At 39.7% G+C, this 25585-nt stretch overlaps 2 protein-coding genes across 5 annotated transcripts in view; both read right to left on the reverse strand.

The window, feature by feature from the left end:
* Positions 1–10430, reverse strand: part of CD59 (CD59 molecule (CD59 blood group)) — a 31896-nt gene extending 21466 nt beyond the window's left edge. The window contains exons 1-2 of one of the 2 annotated variants that reach the window (XM_019036638.4): positions 6271–10430; positions 1311–1355 (exon numbers count right to left, since the gene is read on the reverse strand). The gene's annotated coding sequence lies outside the window, so the exon portion shown is untranslated. The remainder of the gene's footprint in view (positions 1–1310; positions 1356–6270) is intronic. The other variant, XM_019036637.4, reaches the window with a different exon arrangement.
* A 421-nt stretch (positions 10431–10851) lies between these two features.
* FBXO3 (F-box protein 3) overlaps positions 10852–25585 on the reverse strand; it is a 33629-nt gene continuing 18895 nt past the window's right edge. The window contains exons 6-11 of one of the 3 annotated variants that reach the window (XM_004050912.4): positions 24359–24404; positions 21437–21521; positions 20454–20576; positions 18698–18813; positions 17028–17218; positions 10852–11976 (exon numbers count right to left, since the gene is read on the reverse strand). In XM_004050912.4, the coding sequence (XP_004050960.1) occupies positions 11800–11976; positions 17028–17218; positions 18698–18813; positions 20454–20576; positions 21437–21521; positions 24359–24404 (738 nt within the window). In that variant the 3' untranslated portion in view covers positions 10852–11799. Of the gene's footprint in view, positions 13050–13909; positions 15954–17027; positions 17219–18697; positions 18814–20453; positions 20577–21436; positions 21522–24358; positions 24405–25585 lie in introns of those variants that run through there. The other 2 variants (XM_055356551.2, XM_055356554.2) reach the window with 2 other exon arrangements.

The following is a 25585-nucleotide window of genomic DNA, read 5'->3' on the forward strand; positions in this document are numbered from 1 at the left end:
AAATCTATTATAAAGTTAAAATGTGTCAGCCAGGCATGGTGGATCTTGCCTGTAATTTCAGCACTTTGAGGGGCTGAGGTGGGTGGATTGCTTGAGCCAAGAGTTTGAGACCAGACTGGCAAAACCCCATCTCTACAAAAAAAAAAATAGCCAGGTGTGGTGGCGTATGCCTGTAGTTCCAACTACTCAGGAGGCTGAGGTGGAAGAATTGCTTGAGCCTGGGAGGTTGAGGCTGCAGTGGGCCAAGACACACCACTGCACTCCCACCTGGGCGACAGAGTAAGACCCTGTCTCAAAAAAATAAATTATTAAAACTTACACACACAAACACAGACCAGACATGGCACCAAAGTAAAGAGAAATGTAAACAAATGTAAAGATGCAGTATTAAATCATACTGCATAAAATCAACTATAGTATATACTGTTAATAATGCCATAGCCACCTCCTGTTGCTATTGCAGTGAGCTCAAGTGTTGCAAGGATCTACTTATCAGCAGGGATATGATTAGTATCATGTGATGCTAATTATCTGTGAGCTGTTTGCCTCTTTAAGAAATTGCATATCACAGTAAAAGGTGATCTCTTGCAGTTCTTGAGTATTTTCTTTATCGTGTTAAGCGCAATAGTGTAAAACTTGAATGACACATGAGACCCTTACAGGGTGCCACAAGTGATGCTGGCCACGCTCCCAAGAAGCAGAAAAAAGTCATGATGTTACCAAAAAACAGTTGAACTACTTGATATGTACTACAGATTGAGGTCTGCAGTTGTGGCCGCCTGCCATTTCAGACAAGTAATTCATCTTGTAAACAGACGACATAAACTGATGGTATCAATAACTGTAGTACAGAACTGTAATGGATTTTCTCTTCCTTATGATTTTCTAAGTAACATTTTCTTTTCTCTAGCTTACTTTATCATAAGAATACAGTAGGCAATACATATAACACACCAAATGTGTGTTAATCAACTGTTTATGTTATCGGTAAAGTTTCTGGTCAACAGTAGGCTATCAGTAATTAAGTTTTGGGGGAGTCGAAAGTTAAACTTGAATCTTCAACCGTGTAGGTGGTCAGTGTCCCTAACCCTGCATTGTTTTAGGGTCAACTGTATATAAACATATATAATATATATTACATATATACGTAAAAACACACATATACATACATTATATTATATACACACACACAAATACACATATATATGCACATATATATATGCAATCCAAAGAAATTTGAACATAAAGCATTTAACACATCAAGTAATTATTTAATAACATTTAAGGAATTCACTGATCAGTATACTTACTACTGTGAAGTAGGTCTCAACTCCTACACCAACTGGTGCTAAAGACTAGGACGAAAATAAAAGAGGGTCATAACAGTGGTTCTCAAACTTTAGGGAGCATCAGAATCACCTGGAGGGCTCTTAAGTAGATGATTAGACTGCAGCCCTAGAGGTTTTAATTCAGGGGGGCTAGTGTAAGGCTCAAGAATGTGCATTTTGAGCCAGCACTCAGGTGCTGCGTTTCTGCTGGTTCAGGGATCACACTAAGAACCACTGGGTTACAGGGTGACCTGGCATAAGGGCCAGGTTACTTTAGATTGGGTTGGAAATGTTTCTTCCAACAGGGTTATAAAAGAAGCTGTTAGTTCTTAAATATTTAGGAGCTGCTTCTACTTTTAAGGGCCCATATGATTATGACATTGAATGCAAGCCATTAGGCAAGACCTTGTGATATGGTTTGGTTGTGTTCCCACCCAAATCTCATTTTGAATTGTAACTCCCATAATTCCCACGTGTTGTGGGAGGGACCTGGTGGGAGATAATTGAATCACTGGGACGGTTTCCCCCATACTGTTCTTGTGGTAGTGAATAAGTTGCACAAGAGCTGATGGTTTTATAAGGGGTTTCCCCTTTCACTTGGCTCTCATATTTCTCTCTTGTCTGCTGCCAGTAAGACGTGCCTTTCACCCTCTGCCATGATTGTGAGGCCTCCCCAGCCACGTGGAACTGTGAGTCCATTAAACCTCTATTTCTTTACAAATTACCCAGTCTTCGGTATGTCTTTATCAGCAGCATGAAAATGGACTAATACACCTCCAAAATCTCATGTTGAATTTTAATCCCCAGTGTCGGAGGAGGGACCTGGTGGGAGGTGATTGGATTATGGGGTGGTTTCTAACAGTTTAGCACCATCCCCCTAGTGCTGTCTTGTGGCAGAGCTTACAAAATCTGGTTGTTTGAAAGTGTGTAGCACTTCCCCCTTTGCTGTCTTCCTCCTGCTCCCACCAAGTAAGGCGTGCTTGCTTCCCCTTCTCCTTCCACCATGATTCTAAGTTTCCTAAGGCCTTCCCAGAAGCAGAAGCCTATACAGCCCAAAGAACTGTGAGCCAATTAAACCTCTTTTCTTTATAAATTACCCAGTCTCAGGTACTTCTTTATAGCAGTGTGAGAATGGACTAATACACCTTGTTCCTGTGTTAACTTCCATTTGGTGAGCAAGTATCAAGGGCCAGTTGCTAAGATAGATGCTCTTGACATAGTAACTGGAGTTAATCCTCACAATAATACCATAAGGTAAGCTGAACCTTTGCCTCCAATTACAGGGGGAGGAAACAAGATTGAGGAAGAGAACTAATTTATGCAACTAACTTATGTGGTAGGTAGAATAATGCCTCTCTTCCCCAAAAATGTCCGTATCCTAACTCCAGGAACCTGTGAAAACAGGCGACCTTGCATGGCAAGTGACTTTGTAGATGAGATTAAGGAGATTATTTTGGATTATTCAATGGGCCCAATGTAATCCCAGGGGTCATTGAAAGAGGAAGAAGGTAGCAGAGTCTGTCAAAGACACATGACCGACAACAGAAAAAGAGGCAAGAAATTTGAAGAATGAGATGAAGACACGAAGGGTTCCCTAAGCCAAGGCACACAGGTGGCCTTTAGAAGCTAAGAATGGTCCTCAACTGACACTCAGCAAAGAAACAGAACCTCAGTCCTCCAGTCACAAGGACTATATTCTACCAGGAACCTGAATGAGCACAGAAACAGACTCTCCCCTAGAGCCTCCAGAGCAGCACACAGCCCTGCCACCTTGATTATAGCCCTGTGAGACCTGTGTCGGACTTCTGATTTACAGAATGGAAAGATTAATAAACTTGTGGCATTTGAAACAGCTAAATTTGTGGTGGTTTCAGCAGCAGTAGAAAATTTTTATAAGGCCGAGTGTGGTGGCTAATGCCTATAATCCCAGCACTTTGGGAGGCTGAGGCAGGCGGATCACTTGAGGCCAGGAGTTCCAGACCAGCCTGGCCAACATGGTGAAACCCTGTCTCTACTAAAAAGAATACAAAAATTAGCCAGATGTGGTGGCACTCACCTGTAATCCCAGCTACTTGAGAGGCTGAGACACAAGAATCGCTTGCACCCAGGAGGTGGAGGTTGCAGTGAGCCAAGACTGTGCCACTGCACTCCAGCTTGGGCAACAGAGAGAGACTGTCTCAAAATTAAAACAAAAAAATTATTAAAATTATTATAGCAACCTCTGAACTGGAAACTGGTAGAACAGCATTTAAACCCAGGTCTAAGCTCTGAGTGAACCATAGTTAAACTCTAGTGTGGAGACGGGAGACTTCTTATAAATTCAGCTTCTGAAATACATTAGTTAAGCTGAGGTCACTAGAGAAGAGATTTGACATCAGTGGTGTTTCCACAAGATTCACAGTTGCCCATGAGTATGGTTACTCCTCCTAGGAGCCTGAGGCCTTACAGACTGAAGAATTTTAAGGCTAGAAGTGTCCTCAAAATAAAACCCAATGTTTTTATTTTATAGGAAATTAGTGGAGGCCCAGTGGGATGAAATTACCTGTCCTAAGGCAACATGTTAGTCGCAAAACCACCCTGGGATCTTGTTTCTATTCGCCAGGGGCTGGCAACTCACAAGATACCTAGTGTCAGCAATGTCAGAGAACTAGAGCTTTTGAACTCCAGGTCTGCGTGTCACCTTGGAGACATACACAGTACCTGCTCTAGCCATGCCTGTTGAAGCGCCCAGACAAATATCCATCACTCAATTCACAGAACAAATTACATCAGCAGGAAGAGACAAAGAGAAAACAACCATCATAATGGAAAAGGCTTTCCAATCCAGCCAAAGTTCTCATGCCAGGAATAACCACTCCAAAACTCTTTGTGTGATATATATATAAATTCTAGGGTACATGTGCAGGATGTGCAGATTTGTTTCATAGGTAAACGTGTACCATGGTGGTTTGCTGCACCTATCAACCCATCACCTAGGTATTAAGCCCAGCAATGCATTAGCTGTTTTTCCTAATGCTCTATCCCCACCCACCCCACCTGCCGACAGGCGCCAGTGTGTGTTGTTCCCCTCCCTGTGTCCAAGTGTTCTCATTGGTCAGCTCCCACTTATTAGGCCAGAACTCTTTGGACCAAACAAATCTGCAGCTTCCCCTACCAGGGCCTTTCCTGCAGTTTGTTCCGGAATGCCAATCCCTAACTCTCCAGAGTCCTATCTCTGCACTCAACGGCCCCTCCCGTGTTAAGTACACATGCAAAACCAAGGTTTAGTGAATATGTTTCCTAAGATATAGGACATAAGTAAAAAGAAGTCTTTGCCTTTAGAAAGCCTCAAGCACTTCTGGGCTTGGTAATGTCTGTGGCGGTTTGGCTGAGGTTCTTAAAGAGGTGGCCCAGAATTTTCCATGCTTTACTTTTCAAGAGCTTCTACCAGCAGCTGTCAAAGATGAATGCCATTAGGCACCCACTCTCTCACCCTAAGATCCATTTTATTTAGGCTTTTATCTCCTAAGCCACTCAGCTAATGGGATGTTTTTCTTACAGCCAAGTTCAGCAAACAGTTTCTAATTTCCACTGTGAAAATACAGAGGCCACAAGTTTTAGGACTGTTTGGCTTGTAGGGGAGGCAGCCTCCCTTTCTGCCTCTCCTTCATAAACTGCCATGTAAATAGCCACATTTTGGCAAACGTTGCCATCTCCCTCAACATTCGGGGCTCTGTGCCTTCTTCAGGGAACTGGGAGTAAACCGCCAGGAGTGGAGAACTTGAACAACTGCTCAGGGATCGCAGGGTACCTGAAATAATTAGCAGCCGCCGCGTTTGTGCTGAGCGCTTTCCGTCAATCATCTCAACCACCCTGTGAAGTGAAGCCTATTGTTTTACCCATCAAGTGCTGTTAAATACTTCCAGAAATGACCAGTGAACAGCCTGGGTATCACTAAACGGCCATAAAAGGCACACTGCCTAATGTTGGTTTTTTTTGTTTGTTCTTTGTGGGTTTTGTTCGTTTTTGAGGCAGAGTCTCGCTCTTATTGCCCAGGCAGTAGGGCAATGGCGCGATCTCGGCTCACCGATACCTCAGCCTCCCGGGTTAATGTTGTTTTTTGAAAAGTCAGCAGTCAGACTCTAAGAAGGGTGCGGCCCGAGCCGACCCAAAAAAACAAAACATCACGTTGTACTTAAAACGTCCGTTTCGGCCGGGCGCGGTGGCTCACACCTGTAATCCCAACACTTTGGGAGGCGGAGGCGGGCGGATCACGAGGTCAGGAATTCAAGATCAGCCTGACCAACATGGGAAAACCCCGTTTCTACTAAAAATACAAAATTTAGCCTGGCATGGTGGCGCATGCCCGTAATCCCAGCTACTCAGGAGGCTGTGGCAGGAGAATCGCTTGAACCCGGTACACGGAGGTTGCGGTGAACCCAGATCGCGCCACTGCACTCCAGCCTGGGCAACAACAGCGAAACTCCATCTCAAAAAAAAAAAAAAAAAGTCCTTTTCGCCCGACACCTGCTTTTCAAAATTACACATTTAGACCGCGAGGGGAGAGAGGAACTGCCGTGACCACGGAGGGCTGGCCTTTCTCCCGGTGCAGTTTCTCTGAACCGCTAGAGCTTCCCTTGAGACGAAAGCGATGCCAGGGGCCCGGGTGCGAGGCTGCCCCCGAGGGAATGGGGGGCGCGACGGGGGTAACGGGGCTGCTTCTGGGAGAGGGCGCGCTCCCCGTTTCTCCTTCCTCGTAGATAAAATGAAGCCAGCGTTCGGCTAGGACACCGGGCCGCGGTGACGGGTTGGAAGGGCCAGGCCTCGGGAGGCTCGCCCGGCAGGGGTCGAGTGGAAAGCGAGGACGGGGGTAGCCCCCACAGACCCTCCGCCCGGGCCCAGACTGCCGCCGCCACCTCGGCTCGGCTCACCCAAACTCCAGCAGGCCTTCGGGCCTTCTTACCTGGCGGCACCCTGGATCCTCTTCCAGCCTCGAGCCGCTTCTGCGCTCAGCCCCCGCAGTCCTTCGCTCCAGCCCGCAAGGCTCCGCCCCCGACCCCGCCCCTCGGGATGCCCTTGCCCTCCCAGGCTCCGGGCTCCCGCACCGAGCAGCCGCGCCTCGGCAGGAACCTCCTCCTTTCCCTCCTTTCCCTCCACCCCCGCGCGGAGCTCAGCCTCCTGGCCCAGGTTCTGAAAAGGCCGGGTGGCCAGGACCCAATGAGCACCTTCAAAACCCCAGGGAACTGAAAGTTTGGGGCGTCCTCCTCGGATTTGCTATGGGACATAAAAACAGTAGGAAACTTCCAAAGACTTCTTATTTTCCCTTTTACGTTTTTTTTTAAGTATATTAAAATGTTTTTCAAAACGTTTCTGTGCGTCTTGCTGGTGCCCTGGGTGCCCCAGGGCCTGGCTATCGGGCTATGCGGCCCTGCTGCAGTCTGAAGCTGCTTCCTACTGCGAGGCTTGGGCAGCATCCAAATAGCCATCAGCCACAGCCGCATCCGTATCCGTGCCTTGTGACTTGTTTGAGACCCAAACAAAATGTTATGCGTTTAAAAGCTTACTGGGCTGCTCGGGGACCAGTGTTTTGAATGAACCTCTTCGAGTGTCTCTATCAACTTAGCTGGTAGCTACTGTTCCCCAGCAGCCACCAGAGGCGGGGACAGAAGAGCAAGAGCAGGGGATCCGCCTGCATGAGTCTGTCCTTTCAGGGTGGCCTCGCCCTCAGGGACTGGATTGTAGGCATGGTTTCAATAACACAGCGGTGTGAAAGTTTAAGAATTTTTAGTACTTACGGACCGTGGGTGGTACACAGCTTGCCTAGAGGACACACACACACACACACACACACACACACACACACACACACGGAGATCAGGGAGCACAGGGAGAGGGAAGGGAGGGACGGACCTTTGGGCCAGCAACTTTATCCAGTTAAGTTTCCTCTGGAGAGCTCTAACTGGTGGATTTAAAGCAAGCAGGTGAAAAGGCAGAGGTGGGAGGAACTTGAACCAGAGTTTGAAGCTGCAGTAGTGCCCTGTTATCACATCACCGCATGTTTATCTCTGGCCACCAGCTAGAGCCATTTGGGTGGGGTATAGTACTGGAAACTGTCAATGGTGACTGAGACTTGCTTCTGTTATTAAAAGTTAAACATATTCGAAAATGGATGCTGAGGTAACAAAAAATTATAAGCACTCACCAGAACCGCAACCACCATTTGGAACATTAGTTTTATGTGCAGATGTAATTAGAAGTTTCCATTTGCTATTATATTTGGAAAGTGTCCCACTCACTGCAGAACTGACTGTAAGGACGCCATAGGAGGGAGGGTGGGGCTACAGGCCAAAAGTACAAGTCTTCCTCCAAGAGGATGGCCTCTGTTAGAAAGCATGAGACACACTTTGAGGGTCAGGGTGAGAAGATATTACATCTCAGGGCTGCTTGTGTTGAACTGGTCAGGGAAGAAGGCATGAGATAAAATTTAAGCAGGGGGAATCACAGATTACTGAATGTCTTGCGGGGAAAATCATATAGTAACTGTCTTGACGCTTCTACTGTTATTCTGATGGCTTTGGGATGTCAGGGAATGAGTTCCATTTGGTGGTGCTCAAATCCTGGTATTCCTCTATACAAGTGGGAGTTTTTTAAATCAGGATGACTTGCTTTGATATTTAAAGCATGTCTCCTTAAAACAGCTAATACTGTATATTTCCTAAGATGGATTCCAAAGCTCTTTCGTGTGCATACCTTACACACATCCTATTAGCTATTCTTTCCTTGACATGCTTGGCTTCTGAGATGCCACTCTCTCCTAGTTTGGTTCCCAGTTTCTTGACCATTCGGTCTTGAGATTCTTTTCCTTTACCCACTAATAATTTGGTGTCCCAGGATTAGACTGAGAACCATGGCTATGTGTGCTCCCTGGGAGACTATAGTGTATCTACTCTTTTACCTTGGGATGTATGTTTGCAGATGATTCAAAAGTCTGTCTCCATCCCTGACCACTCCCCCTATCTTCATATTCATATCCAGCTGACTGCTGGACATCTCCACTTATATGTTCCACAGACATCTTGAACTTAATGTGCACAAATCTGAATTCATCTTTAAAGAGTGACTGCTTTTCCTGAATTTTTTTCATAAATGAAGACAGAAACCTAGGAATCAACGTTGACCTCTTCCACTCCCTCACATCTACTCAGCCATTCCTGCCTATTTTACCATTTCAATATCTCAATTTCATTCCTTTTTCACATTGCTACTGTGCTAATTCAGATCTGTAGTTTGCGTTGCTTGAGCCATTACAATTCCTTAATACCAGGTCCCCATGTTGCCCATGTTAATTCCTGCATCCCCTGCCCCTTCTCTGCTTGCCCTCCACATGGCTGCTAGAGACCTGGCTAGTTTACCTCTCCAGCCTCATGCCTCACTTTTCATTTTCCACTTCATTTTACCTTGTTATCATCATCCTTTTGTGAATACAATATGCCTGCAGCAGCCAGTATGCAACCATGATCTTCTTTGAGAGGAAAAGTCTTGTGCTAAGGATGGCAGGTCAGAAAGATGGAGCCAATCTGGACTGTTGATAACACCACTGTGCCATCATGTCAGCCTTGAACTAGCTACCTCTGACTATTCGCAAGAATAACCACCCCCAAACTATTTAAGCTACTGTTAATTTAGGTATTTGTCTTATTCTAGTGATATATCAAGCTTCAGAGAAATTAGTAAAAAAAATCAGTTGTGTTTTCAAGGGGCCTCAGAGCCAGAAATGGCCTTTTCACCACCAAAAGTAGAGTCTGGTTTGGGCAACGTTAATGCCAACTGTTAAATTCCTGTTACGTGTGAATAAGCATTCTTGCCAATAGCAGAAAATACAGAAGCTTGTTACCAACAAACTTCACGTTAGGCCGGGCGCGGTGGCTCACACCTGTAATCCCAACACTTTGGGAGCCGGAGGCAGGAGGATCACTTAAAGACAGGAGTTTGAGACCAGCCTGGTCAATATAGTGAAACCCTGGCTCTACTAAAAATGCAAAAAAGGGCATGGTAGTGCACACCTGTGATCCCAGCTACCCACGAGGCCGAGGCATGAGAGTCACTTGAACCTGGGAGGCGGAGGTTGGAGTCAGCCGAGATCATGCCACTGCACTCCAGTCTGGGAGACACAGTGAGACTGTCTGAAAAAACAAACAAAAAACTACACCTCAGTATGAACTAGAGGTCACTCATTCAACATACTAAGGGAATGTGAATTCTGATGAGAGGATAAAGCAAATCAAAGCATTCTGAGGAGCAAAGGTTAGACAGGGTTGGAAGGGAGATTTGGGGCATCATAAGTACTCTGAAAATAGAGAGAGAAGTCATCAGAAAAGAGAAAGAAAAAATGGCAAGGGATTCCAGGGCCAGCTTTAATTGCCAAGATTTACTAGTTTTTGATTACTGCTTTATTGCAAAAGTTCGGTTTTGAAAAAATTAAGTGGTTTGATGCTATGGTCTGAATGTTTTTGTTCCCCCAAATTGTTGAAATCCAATCCCTAAAGCAATAGTATTGATAGGGCCTTTAGGCTCTGCCCTCATGAAGGGGATTAGTGCCCTTATAAAAGAGGCCTGAGGTAGTTTGTTTGCTCTTTCCACCACATAAAACACAGCAAGAAGGTGCCATCTTTGAAGCAGAGTGGGTACTTACCAGACACCAAATTTGATGATGCCTTGATCTTGGACTTCCCACCCTCCAGAACTGTGAGCAATAAATCTCTATTGTTTGTAAATTACTCAGTCTAAGGTATTTTGTTATAACAAACTAAATAAAGACAATTGACTTTTTTTTCTAAAAAGGATAGCCGCCGGGGGCGGTGGCTCACGCCTGTAATCCCAGCACTTTCGGAGGCCGAGGTGGGCAGATCATGAGGTCAGGAGATCGAGACCATCCTGGCTAACATGGTGAAACCCTGTCTCTACTAAAAATACGAAAACTTAGCCAGCCGTGATGGTGGGCACCTGTAATCCCAGCTACTTGGGAGGCTGTGGCAGGAGAATGGCATGAACCCGGGAGGTGGAGCTTGCAGTAAGTCAAGATCACACTACCGCACTCTAGCCTGGGCCACAGAGTGAGACTCTGTCTCAAAAAAAAAAAAAAAAAAAAAAAAGGATAGCCATAATAGGATTTGATAGCCTGATTATACTCTATTAAATGAAAAGTAAACATGAAAAATGACTTAGTCTATTTCAGAACACCTTGACAGGTGTGAAAATGAAAGGATAAGTTTGTCTTCATGTTCCCTAATGGCAGCTGCTTAGCCTTGAATGCCACTTCCTTTTCTTACAGTTTTCTCTACAAAATAACTGTTCTTGGGGGAAAATGGATGGTGGGGCACACAAGACAGGACAGTCAAAGCTAGGAGATGACTTTGAGTGGACCTGCTACTTTTGCAGCAGGTCAGCAAGAATCCATCCCATCTTCTACCTTAAAAGCAAATGCTGACTAATATTAGTTTATGGAAGATACGCAATTATACAAAATACAGAATTGGAACCAAAATTTGCTTTTAAAATGTGAGTTTTTAACACTTGAAGGATTTCATTCTTAACTCTCCATTATATAATTACAAAAAAAATCCAAGTTTCAGGAAAACATACTTAATCCTAACATAAAATTCATGTCACTTATCACAAAGACAGTCAAGTGTATAAAGGAGAAACAAAACAGAAGCAGTATTTACAAATTTAAACTACATGAGATGTTGTGAACAATCTTTTGTTAATAAACAGCACGTTACATACTTTTACATACTACATTTCAAAAATGCATCTGTGAATAATATGATAAAGCGCATAGTGTTGAAGACTTTAAATTAAATCCAAGGTCATCATGTTGAAGAACTGAAATTAAATTCAAGGTTGTAGTGATGAAAAATTTAAAGTCAACGTCTTAGCGATACTTTAAATTCAAAGACAGATTGTCTAAGGACAAACCACTACCGTTCAAGTTGTTTAGTCAATTAGTTCTCTGTGAGTACAAAATATTAGGAATCACTAAATGGATTAGCCTAATTACAAGTTTTGATCATTTCTAAATAACTCACAACTGCAAGAAGTCTTTTCACAGAATGAGTCACATAGTTTCTCTCTATCCTTGTGCAGGTATTTTAAATCCTTATTCAAAACAGTTCCCTCTCCATTTCTAGATTTTTGTAAGTATAAAATATTTTAAAACAAAGGTATGTCCGTCCCTTAGCTAGAGAACTATTCTTCCACTGACTCCTGGAAGAGAAAAAAAAGATTCCCATTTCTTCCTCTACCTCAAAAACACAAAGCAAACCCAAACAATCCAATTCCTAATGTAGTGTCACATAGAACCCAGGGCCTGAAACAATATTTCATGCTAGTTTTCCTGCTATATGCAGAGAACAATTTAGTTATTTACATTATTGAGAAATCTATTTAACAGCCTAGAATCATCCTAGTGCTTCCATCAGCAGAAGGCTTGCTAAAAAAGGCGTGAGCAGCGGCGTCTGCGAATGGGAACATCAAAGACTCTCCTCCGTCTCTCTTCTTCATCATCTTCATCTGATTCATCCATATCTGCTGAATCATCATCCTCGTCTTCCTCCTCTTCCTCCTCCTCCTCTTCTTCCATCTCTTCATATTCATCAGGACCCATTTCCTTGAAAGAGAAAACAATCTTTTGATAAGAAGAGCATCTATCAGTTTTTTAGTTATTTCATGTAAATTCTCATTTATCTAGAATTCAAACCACCAGACATGCCAAATATGAATTTCCATAGACTTGAACAGTGGGTTCTCACAACACACATGCTGATGCAAGATTCTGGAGTGGATTCTATATCTTGTGTTAAGTAATGCTCAGTGTGGTTTTTTGTTGTTGTTTAATGGAAGATCTTCTTTTTAAAAAAATTATTATTTTTTCTTAGAGACGAGTTCTTGCTATGTTGCCTAGGCTAGCCTCAAACTCCTGGGCTCAAACAGTTCTCCCACCTCAGCCTCCCGAGTAGCTGGGACTAGAGGTGCATGCGACCCAGCCCAGCTCAGTATGGTTTTAATGGTAAATATTTCACTAAGCCAGTACTTATTTTTTACACAGTAGTTGGTAATTCACAGAAGGTAGCAAACAGGCCACTTGTAACAATCCAAGATACAGTTTTACTGAGCTTATATTCATATACTGAATAATAATTATTAAGCTATATACTTACAGAAAAGAGGATATGAAAATATTAATCAAGTATGACCTCTACTGGTAACTTTTATGCACTGTCAACAAGAGATCTAAGATTTTTATTGAGCTCCTACCATAAAGACACATCATTTCAATTCAACCATCAGTAGCCTCTACTTTTTAAAAAAATATTTTTATTTTTTTAGTGGCTTGAAACAACAACAGTCATTATTATCTCTCATGGTTCATGTGGGTTGGTATTTGGGAAGTATTCAGTGGGGTGGTTCTGGGTTGGGGTGTCCCGTGATGTTGCAGTCAGATGGTAGCTGGAACTGCAGTCATCTCATGAGCTTCTTCATTCACATGTCTGGTACCCGCGCAGGATGATCCAAATATCTGGAGTCTGAAACAGCTGGGGCTCCTGGGTGCCTCCCTCTATCTCTGTGTGATGTCTCTACATGGTCTCTTCTGCATGACGGCTTCATGGTAGCTGGACTTCTTACATGGTGGCTCAGGGTGTCAAAGACACATGTCCCAGGAGAGAAAGACAGAACCCTAGGCTGAAGGAATATTACCTTTTTCTAACTCAGAAATCACAGTGTCACTTTGCCGATTCGTTATAAGTATATACCTAAGATCAACCCACACTGGAAGGAAATGACAGCCTCTATTTTAAAATTACCTTGTTGGAGGCTCTCAGATTAGGACAGTAGTGATGTTGAACGTGCATCTGAATATCTCTTGGAAATGTCAATTCCGCCCATGCAATGTCTGTAATCAAGCCATGACTTACTCTGCTGTCAATGTTCTCTCTCACACATTAGAAGACGCAATGGGAGGGGCTGCTACATTGAACAGAATTCTGAACAGCAAGGACCTACTTGGTATTCTGGAAAGTATGGGGCAACTTGGGGCGTGATGTCAGCCAGAGTCCTTCCACCAAGGCTTTTATGGTGTTACGTGATCCACCACCCCATTAACGCTCTGATCTGATCTCCAGCCCCTCTCCCTGTTGTTCACTGCACTCCAGCTACACTGGCCTCCTTGGGTCAAGCACACCAAGCACATTACTGTTTCGGAACCTCCACACGTGCTGCTCCTTTGCTTCGACCACTCGTCTCCCACATATCCACCTAATTCCCTCTGCTCCTTTCACGTTTCAGCTTAAATGTCACCAAGGCCTCTCCTGACACATCTTTATATTAGAACAACCTAACAATACGTTCTTTATCCCCTTTACTCTGCTGTTTCTCCACAGCACTTATTAGTACTTAATATAAGGACATAGTGTTTATTGTTACAGTTTGTCTCTTTGAATTGGAATGTAAATTCCAAGGCAGGGAATTTGATTATATTGTTAATCACAGTGCTCAATAAATAGTTGTTGTACAAGCAAATGAATTAATGTAGGAGAAAGGAATTGTGTCACTTAGGATTTATTATAACACTAACAACAATAACAGAGAAAATATACACTGATACGACTTATAAGACATTACATTCTTTTATCTTTGGATTTATTTTTTTAATCTAAGGAATGAAGACTCTGAAATTCAGTTAGGAGGTCCAAAAGGTGGGAAAGGGAAAGGCTTAGGAAGTTCTAAAACATGATATCTGAGTAGTATGATTATTAATTATCTTAATGAAGAAGAAAACAGAAAAACTGTTAAAGAACTCAATGTGGCTAAGGAGAAAGATTGCTCAGAAAAAAAGTGTACACACACAAACAGCAGATGCAGAGAGGAACACACAGAGAGGAGTGGAAATGTGCAGCTGGAGCCTCTAAAAGTGCCCCAAACAAGCCAAACACACACACCACCTAGACCAAGAAAAGACATAAGACCAACTAATGCATATCCCAAGAGGCATTCCAAGGAGAAAGAAAAAGGAAGTGTTAAGCCTACAAATTAATCAGACTGGTAGAGGACGAAAAAGCAGAACAATTCTCCATATCAGGAAACTAATATACAAACAGGAAAGGTCAACAAATACAACCCCCATGGCTTTTTTAATGTTGATAAGAAGTCAGTCCAGAATTCTCATTTTATTTCTCATCCTTGAGAGAAAACATTTTCGACAAAGCAGGTCAAGATTTTATATGTTTATTTGTGGTTAGAAGGAAACGAAAACTAATAAGAAAGAACATAGTTAAGAGAGAGCTGAACATGAAATGGGTTTATTATTGTCATTTGAAAAGGAACTAATAAGTAAATATTGTGAAACTTTCTCAGTTTTAATTTCTGATATGGTAAGTGTTAATACAATCCACATAAGCAAGAATTCTTCGGAGTCCTCAATAAGTTTTTAGAGTTTCAGGGGGTCATGAGACTGAAAGTTGACAACCACTGTCCTTAAATAAAGACAACTTTACACCCACCCTAACAAACATTAAAAACAAACAAGATTCCAAAGGATCAAGTCGACCCAATAGTAACTCAACTGCCTGCCAAAACACACCTCAATGCTCTTTGAACTTTAGGACAAGGAATATTATCAGCGATAAAGACGGAGATTTCATAATGATGAAAGAATTATGTCATTAAAAATACATAATAATCCTTAGCATATTTGCATATAATTATACAGCTTCAAAATACATGAAGCAAACCTGACAGAACTAAAAAGAGAAACAAAAAACTATAATTATATTTGGAGATTTCAACAATCATCTCTCACTTGTTGATAGGACAAAGACCAAAAAAAAAAAAAAAAATCAGCAAGTATATAGAAGACTTGAAAAAAACTGTCAACTGATTTGACCTATCATTTATAGAATAATATTCCCCAAAATAGCAGAATGTACATTATTTTCAAATATACAAGGATCATTTACCAAGATAAACCATAATTTTGGGCCACAAAACATTTAGGATTGAAAATACAGAGCAAATTCTCTAACCACAATAAATTTAAAAAATCAATAGCCAAAAGATAACTGAAAACTCCCCAAATGTTTGAAAATTAACACATTTCTAGAAAAGTCATAGATCAAAATTAAATTACAAGGGAAATCTAACACTATTTTGAACTACGCGTTCATGAAAACACATCAAAACTTGTGAAATGCAGCTAAAACAGTGCTTGGAGAGAGAAAAGGTCTAAAATTACTAATATAAACTTCTACCTTAAAAAAGCTAGAAGAAAAGCAAATTAAACTCAAAGTAGAAGGAAAGAAATAAAGATAACTGCAGAAATCAATGCGATAGAAAATAAGCAAATAGAGAAAATTAGTAAAACCAAAAGTTGCTCCTTTAAATGATCAATAAAAATTACAAACCCCTAACTAAAGCAATGAACAAAAGAGAAGATATAAATTAACAATATTAAGAACAAAAGAGGACAAGTGACTACGGCTTTTGTAGCCATTAAAAGGATATCAAGGGAATACTGTCAATAACTTTATACCAATAAATTCAACATTTAGATGGAATGGACAATTCCTTGAAAGGCACAAATTACCAAAACTGAAACAAGAAGAAATAGAAAATATGAATATTAAAGAAATTAAATTCAAATTTCAAAATTTTCCCACAAACAGAACTCTAGCCCCAGATAACTTCAATGATGAATCATATCAAACATTTAGGGAAAAGATTATTCCAAACTCATACAGATACTGGGCCAGTCAAAAAAGGAATTCTGTTATGCAAAGCAGCAAATTCCCAGTACTGGAAATACAGTTTCTGGCATTCCTCCACTGGGAAGAAATCTAAATCTTCACTTCCAAACGCACACTGTAGATTCTTTTCACTAGATATGCCACACAGGTAACGGCCCAAAGTCTCATTATCATCCTTCTCTTTTCAAACTGGAGTTGAAAATGTGTCAGCTCTGGGTCAGATTAATATCATGTCCATCTTTCCAAACTTAAACCCATCCATCAGGGTCATTCCAGAAGCTAGAGGGCATTTTCCAAAGATTCAACACCTACAACTCAATTGCATTCTGGGTATATAATTCATATTTTATCCCCATTGTATAACTGGAGCTTCATAGTTTTCTTTAATCATGTTATAGTCTCTAAGGTTGGAGTTACTGTTACACTTGCCATAAGGTAACCCTAAAAATGAGATTTTAAAAAATATACCTAGTTGACTTAAGAAATGATCCCAGAGAGACTGCCAAAAGTACACATCTACACATTAAATTTTCTTTCATATAATGATCTTTATGGAATAATTGTTTATTTGACATTAAATTGGAAGTTTGAGCAAAAACACTGTAAGAAGTTGTTTTCCCAGTCTTAAAGCTGATTCTAACTGGTCTAATGTGGTATTTCTCATAATCTACATTTAGGCCACTGAACAGTGAAAAACAAGTTGAATCTTTAAAACAGCAGAAATTCTCTGGTTAGAGACTATGGAGCCTCATTTACTTGTCCATTTCTCTCAACAAATTCACATGACCCCCAAGATACTTTCTCAAAATCTCTAGGGTTCTCTGGAACACTATTTATAAACTAACTATTTGCCTGGCTTATCTGCAGTGTTAACCCTACAAAGTCATGTAAATCAGCACTAGAGGAAAATTTAACTTACCAATCGGGCTATAGACACCCTGAATGTTGGACATGCCATATGGAATCGGGGAATGGCAACATTAAAGATCTTGTCTTTAAAGTAAAGAAAATGGAAGGTATAATATCCTTCCATGTATCCTGATGTTGTAGAGAATGTGGTACAGCTTGTGTATTCATATACCCGACCTGGGCTGATGATTGGAAATTCACCTGCAGGGAAAACAGTAACAATAAACCAAAGTATAAAATTCATTTCTTTATTACAATAAATACGGTATGGTCTCCATGGCATTATGTAAACTATATAATAGTAAATGCACAGTTAGAAAAAAAAATTCCAAAAGAAAATGTAACAAAATGTTAACAGTGATAGGACAATGAGTAGGTATTTTATTCCTCTTGACTTTTTTTTTTTTTGAGACAGAGTCTTGCTCTGTTGCCCACGCTGGAGTGCAGTGGCGTGATCTCAGCTCACTGCAAACTCCACCTCCTGGGCTCAAGCTATTCTCCCACCTCAGCCTCCTGAGTAACTGGGATTACAAGCACCTGCCATGATGCCCGGCTCATTTTTGTATTTTTAGTAGAGGCAGGGTTTTGCCACGTTGGCCAGGCTGGTCTCAAACTCCTGACCCTCAGGTGATCTGCCCACCTTGGCCTCCCAAAGTTCTGGGATATCAGGCGTGAGCCACTGCGCTTAGCCCTCTCAACATTTTTTTAATGTATTCCTCAAATTCCCTACAATGTAGAAAGTGGGAAGTATCTAGTAAAAAAAAAAAAACAAAAAAAAAACAGGCATGTTTCTTTTTCAAAAAGCTTTGAGGCATTGAAGACACAACCTTTAAGACATGAATAATAAAAAGCATCACAGACACCAGTTCAAACAAAGATAAGGTAATCTAAATATTTTTAAAGTAGCAAGAAACAAAAACATAAAATTGTGAAGATGCATCCTAAGCATTCAGACCAGACAAAATGGCACTCACAAGGGAGAGTCCTTATACCACTGGACCAAATCGCAGAAAAAGAACTGTGGCTTTAATAAAGCCTCTCTCTCAGCGCTAGATCCAGAAAAAATTCCTGGACTGAAGCCCAGGAAAAAAATTTGTTAAGTAAACATGTAGATCTATCCATGGCAATGAATTTAGAAAATGTTAAACTGAATTCTGTATATGCTTAGAACTGATAACAGAAGTACATAGCATAAATATGTTATTTTCCTGGAGCATATATTCAAACCTGAAGAATCTGAGGGCTCAGAGACTTCAGATAATCATAATCTTTAAGAAAGCCAAATGACAATGGTAACCAGAATTAAAGTGACTGAAATCTACAAACAATAAAAATTCATGCCATTAATTTTAACATTTCCCCCCAAACTTCAAAAAACATGACGAATACAAAATTTATTTCTCCCTTTCTGCCCTATATGTTCTAACCCACAAAATATAATGAATAATGAACCAGTTAAAAAAAATAAAAGAAGGAAAAGCAAAGGACTCCAGGTGATCCATAAAAAGGGAAATCAATCCCTGAATAATTAAGTTTGCTATTATTTCAGAAAAGTTAATGCTTAAGGGATTAAATTAATAGGATAATGACCTTTATACATTTATATGTTATATTTAGGATGCAAAGTCTAACATTTCTTCTAAGGAATTAATGTATAAACCTAAATCTTGGGTTCCATACCAACTACTCCAGGTCCTTGGACTTCTTCCACGTCACCCTTAGCATTTGTTATTCTCCAATAGCGACTGTCCAACTGACAGGCCTTCTCAGGAAGGGCATCTTTTGACATTTCAATCCTAGAGAAGGGAATGGGGTGGTAGAGACAAAAATCTGGCTTCTTTGTTTCTTTGGTTTAAGAGATACAGTATTCAGGCTAATACTATGAAGAAAAATTTCCAAAAAATTAAGAAACCCAACCCAAAGTCCATGTTAGCCATCTATTTTTCTAAGTTCTCAAAGATACTGGCTTCATTAACTTGATCCCCCTACAAAAATGCTTTCACTCAACTTATGCATTTGACTGTCAGTGTGGATCAACAACAGAAAGGGCAACATAAAATGTGCAACATAATGGTGATAACAATCTTTCGCTGTTCAAATAAAGATCAATTTGGCAAATGCTTTCTAGAATATAGTGCCATGAAAAACTTCCAGAGAACTGAAAGTCTCTCTTTAACTGCATAAGACTATACAACCCATTTCCCTTTTTTCCATTAGTTTCTAGACAGTTTAAGGCAAGATGTCACCAGTTACTGGGATTACACTTTTTTTTTTTTTTTTGAGACAGGGTCTCACTCTGCCACCCAGGCTGGAGTGCACTGGTGTAATCTTGGGCTCACTGCAGCCTTGACCTCCTAGGCTGAAGCCATTCTTCCGCCTCAGCTCCTCTAGTAGCTGGGGACTACAGGCATGTGCCACCACACCTGGCTAATTTTTTTAAAAATTTTTGTAGAGACAAGGTCTCACTATGTTGTCCAGGCTGGTCTTGAACTCCCAAGCTCAAGCAATCCTCTCACCTTGGCCTCCCAAAGTGCTGCGATTATAGGCGTGGGCCACCATGTCCAGCCTGGGATTACACTTTGACTCTGTTTCCCAATGCTATCACTTTCCCCTTTCCCTAGGAATCTGGTGTCTCTTATTTTCACTTTGAGTACCCTATAAGTATGTGTTGGTATTTTTATTTTGAGCACATCTCAATCCTAGGCAGGATCTAAATCAAACAAGTAAACAACAAATATCTATACATGTGTATTTGGATATAGCAAAGGTTGCATACAGTATCTAAATCCTAGGATGCTTCCTGGTAGTTATATTTTACTCAAATACTTCCAGTATGCATATATGCATGTATGTGTATTTTAAAATATATATTACATAAAATATATAAAAATATATTTTAAAGCACAGTATCCTTAATCCCTTAGGGCAATGAGTTATCTTTGTGTCATAGCACAGAATACTTCTAACTAACATAAATTTAAAATATTTGCTTCTTATTTAATAAAATTCAATGTCTAACACTATGTCTGACATCCATGAAGCACTCAATACACATTTATTAGATTTTTTAATTGAATATAAATAGGCCAGATGAAATTTAAAATGCATGACTTTATTATGGCAATTTGACAGCTTCTAGAATGCATTACAACTTGGAGCTTTAATGACAACTACAACTTAGTGGTCCATTTCCACAGTACCTGGCACAATACTTAATACCCAGTATATTTTCAAGAAATAACTTAACTTAGAGGTTAATATGAAGTCAAAGTCCTCCATGAACACTATCTTGTAGAAAATGTATCCACCTTCCTCCAAACTTCAGCAAGTTCTTTCAAAATGTGTCTTACATATCATGTCAAATGGGACAATAGCAACATGTCCATTGGATATATCCCACCATTAACTGAAAGGCTACCCCATTTAAAATTCTCACCTGATTCGGTATGTGAAGAAATAGTGGGGTGGATGTACAGAGCTAAGTTCTGGCAGAAACGATGTGGAAACTGACACAGTAATATCCCCAGTTGTTGCTACACATTCTGGATCGTGAACATATCTAGGTAATTTAAAAATTAAACATTTTAAAATCAACTACAGGATTTAAAAGATACGATGCAAAATAGGTTATACTTTAGGACAAAAAATTTAAATCATATTTCAGACCCAGAAAAGTTCAATAATATTTGGGTATAGTCCTATTAAACTTAGAAGGAAACTAGAAACAAACTACAAAACCTTGGTGACTCTGGATCAGTAATGACAGCAATCAAGGTTCAATGATCAGTGGTTCAAATAATGGATTGGTAATTAGCTTGGAAACAAAAATGAGCTTATTCAGTTTCCAGGGCTAAGGAAGCTTTTGGGACATCTGAAAACCCAGCTGCATGATGTCCAATGCTAAATGATGGCTCTGACAATAAAAATGTGCAAGTATGCTATTCTCAGAAGCCTCTAATGTATAATCAATCAATCATTTCTGCCAACCAGGCTATTATGAACCAGTATTACCTCCAGTACTCCCTACAATACCTGAATGTTCCATTTAGAGATAATAAATATTTGCCAGGAATTAACAGTTACCGACTTGCTATTCATAATAAATCTATCAGTTGCCAAATAACTTTTTGGTTTTTTTCAAAAATAAATTATATAGATACTATTAACCCATAGTTTCTAAATCAAAATCAGCTTTTTCTTGATTCTTCTGGATAGGAAAAATACCATTTGTCTAAGCATTTAGATGTTTGGCTTTAAAGTGAGAATAAAATAGTGAGACTGAAGACAATCTTCTATTATCAACCTCAATAGAGAGGTTCTATTATCAACCTTCTTGGGAAACTTCATTTCATGATCTGTGACTTATCATTTTTCTCTGATTTACAATCATTTCAATCCAAAAAGACCCAAATAAAATACCTGAAAATTTGGTCTCTGATGATGGGGAAGCCACCTGATACAACATTTTTGACATAAGAGGTAAACCAGTCAGTAAAAGTAGCACCTATAAACCAGGAAAGGGAGAAAAAAAGAAAAGAACAAATAGTTTTGTAAAATCTATACAGGAAACAATTGTAATTCCTCTATGCTTTAGAATGTGATACCAAAACTAGAAACATTTATAGATGTAATTGTACTAATTATTTATAAGATCAATTTCTATTCTCAATTCTATCCACCTTATTTCCTTGGGATTCTCCCCCTCTTCATCCCCCCAACTATTGTTAGAGAATCCTCCAATGACCTTCAGACTATTTTTTTACACTTATAATTAATCAAATTTTAAACTTTAATTCATTCTGGTACAAGAATGAAAAGCCTTCTGTCTGCAATTTATTGAACATATAGAACAAAGAAAATACAGCTATGACTAGGAAGAAACTACAAGAAAAATATCAGCACCTATTCTCAGACGTCCCTGGTCCAGGTACATCCTGACTCAAGCACAAAATTTTGGCAGAAGCCAGGCTCAGTCTGGACATCTGCCAGGGACATGGCATTGTGGAGTTCTGTGCATCGGGCCAATCCCAAAGTGGTCTACTTGCACACTACTATAGATTTAATTGCACAGCGGTCCTCCATCTTCTTAGTGACTAGCTCAAAGTGGAAAAGGATTACTGGAACAGTCTAGTCCAGACCATATATCTGTGATCTAATGATTGGATTATAACAAGTATTTACATGAATTAATAATGTTTACCCCTTCTAGGTAATATTTAACATAACTCTGTCAGACCCCCCATTATTTACTATTAATACATCTCAGTGCCTAGAATATATTAGTCCTTTAATTAATGTTCAACAATGAATTTCTTTGTAATCTGGTTTCAATTAACCCAGTTTCTACACTCTGTCACACTGAATGTCAGATGCTAAATTTATAGTGTTTACTAATTATTCATTTAGGGAATGATAAAAGATACAATTTGGCTTATATCTAAGGGTACAAGGCTTTAAACTTTCAAAAGGCATCAACTGAGAGAAGGCAAACTATAATACTTGGCTCTTTCCTCAATATCTATTAATGACCCATTCTGACCCATTATTTATTAAACACTATTGTATTCAAGGTTCACTGATCATGTACCTACTTTGAGTAAGATATTAAGAAGCTATATAAATAATGTCATTAAAATTCATAGAAGGTATAATTTTACGTTTTTAGCACGTACTTTCTCTGAGTTTTTAAAAATCATATATATGTATATTTTGTGGAAAAAAGTTATATAAGTAAAAACAAATTTGTGGTTTGCATTAAAAAAATTGGCATGGTGTATTTTAATCTACCTTATTTTATTACAATACGTACCAGAGTGTATTCTTTACGATGAGGACAGACTAGGCAGCATTCACTACTAAACTTATCTGACAGATTCCAGTTTTCTTAAATATCTATTATTAGTACACTGAACACTAGGATATGCCATTTTGTGTGTTACCAGTCTAAGCAAACTTAGTTGAATCAAGATGCAATTTATATGTTCTAAGGTAATTTACCTTTTAAAGTAAGCCCATGTGTTGGGGTCTCTCTGATGGTTCTGGAGCTTTATCAAGGCAGCTGAAAGGAAGCTCCTTTTTCGTCCTTCCTCCCTGCATTAACTTCTCACCTCATCTCTTCTCAGTGTCTCTCAATCTTTTGCTTTGCTCTCCCATTTTAAGAGAAATCCCAGCTACTGGCATAGTATTATTACACCTTAGTACTCTGCTGGAGTGGTGAGGTTCTACACACCATGTCAGACGAGCACCAAACTAAGAGTAAGGAACTCACAGAGGCTGGGCAGCAGCTTACCTTAGCACTCAGCTGCCTTCCATGTATAAACTGAGTAGCACTGCTGGACCACAGCCACTATAGTAATCTCTGAAAGTGTGTGCTATGCAAAAACAACAACGAGGGCAATGAGCACAGGAAAAACCTCCAGAGGGTGCTTAACTTAGAAACCAGAGACCACATGAGTCAGAGTGAGCTGAAACCTAGGACCTACATTTAAAAGCTTTTTATAACTTACTAGGTAAGAGTGAGATCTTGATATTATGAAGTACACCATGAACGTGGAATGTGCCATAGTATGGAACAAATAGAGACTTATACATTGTTCAAAGTTCCAATGAGATGACAGAAGTGAATACAAATGCCTCAGTCTACAAGGACCCTTTACTATTCATATATGGAGATGTTTAATATATGTCAGTCAGTACCCTTAAAAAGCAGAATGGACAGTCTGGAGGAATCTTCTCTGGATGATCAAAATCCAAACAAAACAAGATGGGATAAATAGCAAAGGGGTGAGCTGTAGTTACTTACAAATTGAAGGGTTCTCAAAACCTATAAGAAATACTCTTTTAAGGCCAAGAAAAACTAGTTGTACCAAGGAGTTTATGAGGCATAGAGTTTATATTAGTCCCTAAAGACTTGCTTTGGAGGTCTCTAATGTGACTTAGTATCTTAATGCTACTGCATTAGCACCAAAAGAGAAAAAGTTTAAAGTTGCTTTATATATCTGTATCCCCAATTATACATGAATATAATGAATAATACATGTGCATGTTAAGAAAAATATATACACATTCACAACACTTCTACGTATTTCATTGCCTTATAGAAGAGTCCTCAGAGCATGAGATTGTATATGGACTGGCTTTTTTCAAAATTAAAAATATTCAATACAAAAACGGTTCTAATGAAAACCTAGATGCAGTACTTTATAAACCAGCAAACCTTAAAGAAATCCAAGTATGAAATTGCCAGCTGCTAAAGTAGCTGAAAAAGTTTTTACCATTTTAATTTTTTTATTATATCCAGGAAGAAGAAAAAGGGGGAAAAAAGACTTTTTTCTTTCCTACCTATAATAAACATGTCAATAGCAGCTGGATTTCGAGCCATTTGGTCCTAGGTGAGAAAAAGAATACAATCGATAAAAACACATTTTACTTAATTTTTCATTGTTCATTATCTGTATCTTTCCCTGGAGACGAGGCAAAACAGATAAAAATAAAGTTGAGATAAGAAGATATATGGCTTGTTATCCTAGAAGAAAGGGTTCTGAATCAGAGTCCAGAGATCTGAACAGTTCTAGGTTACTCACTTCTTTCAGTAAATAGAGAGACCAAGCTACCATCCTACAACCTTACAGAGACATCAAGTAAAAAAATGAGATAAAAAGTATGAAAATGCTTTAAAAAGTTAAAGCTATAAAAGCTCTTTAAATATGTAAAATGTTATATAGAGTCACATGTCTCAACTATGAAAAGCATTTTCTTTTTTTTTTTTTTTGAGAGGGAGCCTTGCTCTGTTGCCCAGGCTGGAGTGCAGTGGCTTGATCTCAGCTCACTATGACCTCTGCCTCCCAGATTCAAGCAATTCTCCTGCCTCAGCCTCCCCAAGTAGCTGGGACTAAGGCATGCGCCACCACACCTGGCTAGTTTTTGTGTGTTTTTTTTCAGTAGAGGTGGGGTTTCACCATGATGGCCAGGCTGGTCTCAAACTCCTGATCTCAGTTGATCCACCTGCCTCAGCCTCCCAAAGTACTGAGATCACAGGCATGAGCCACCACACCCAGCCAAAATTTAGAATTTTCTACTTTAAATTCCTTTTTTAAGTAAAAAGTTCATATCTAGGCAAAAATGAAGGCAGAGGTTGTGTAACTGAGAAATTACTGATAACTGAAAAATATTTTTTCATTTTTATTAAATGAAACCAATACCATATTTTCTGTGGTTACATTAAAACAATAAAAGTCTCCTAAAAAAGAACTACATTTTTCGATACGTCAAATACCCACTGAACAAAGCTTTAAAAGTTTCTACTGCACTCAAAGCATGAATCAAAGGATGTTCAAAGGCTAAATTTTTGGAAAGTCTGAAACACATATTACAATTATTTACTTCAACAAAAAGCTCCTCATTAATTTTCCTTAAAATACCTTAAGACAAATTGCAGCTTTTCCTCTGTATATACACTAGTTTTTTATGTCCAACTGTCAAGTTTTCTCTTGGGTTCCATGCCATTATGTCAGAATATTAACTCTAGTTAGAGAGGTCTATAACTAAAATGCATAATATTCTATACCC

Source organism: Gorilla gorilla, chromosome 9 (genome assembly GCF_029281585.2).
Source record: "Gorilla gorilla gorilla isolate KB3781 chromosome 9, NHGRI_mGorGor1-v2.1_pri, whole genome shotgun sequence".
NCBI classification, from domain to species: Eukaryota; Metazoa; Chordata; class Mammalia; order Primates; family Hominidae; genus Gorilla; species Gorilla gorilla.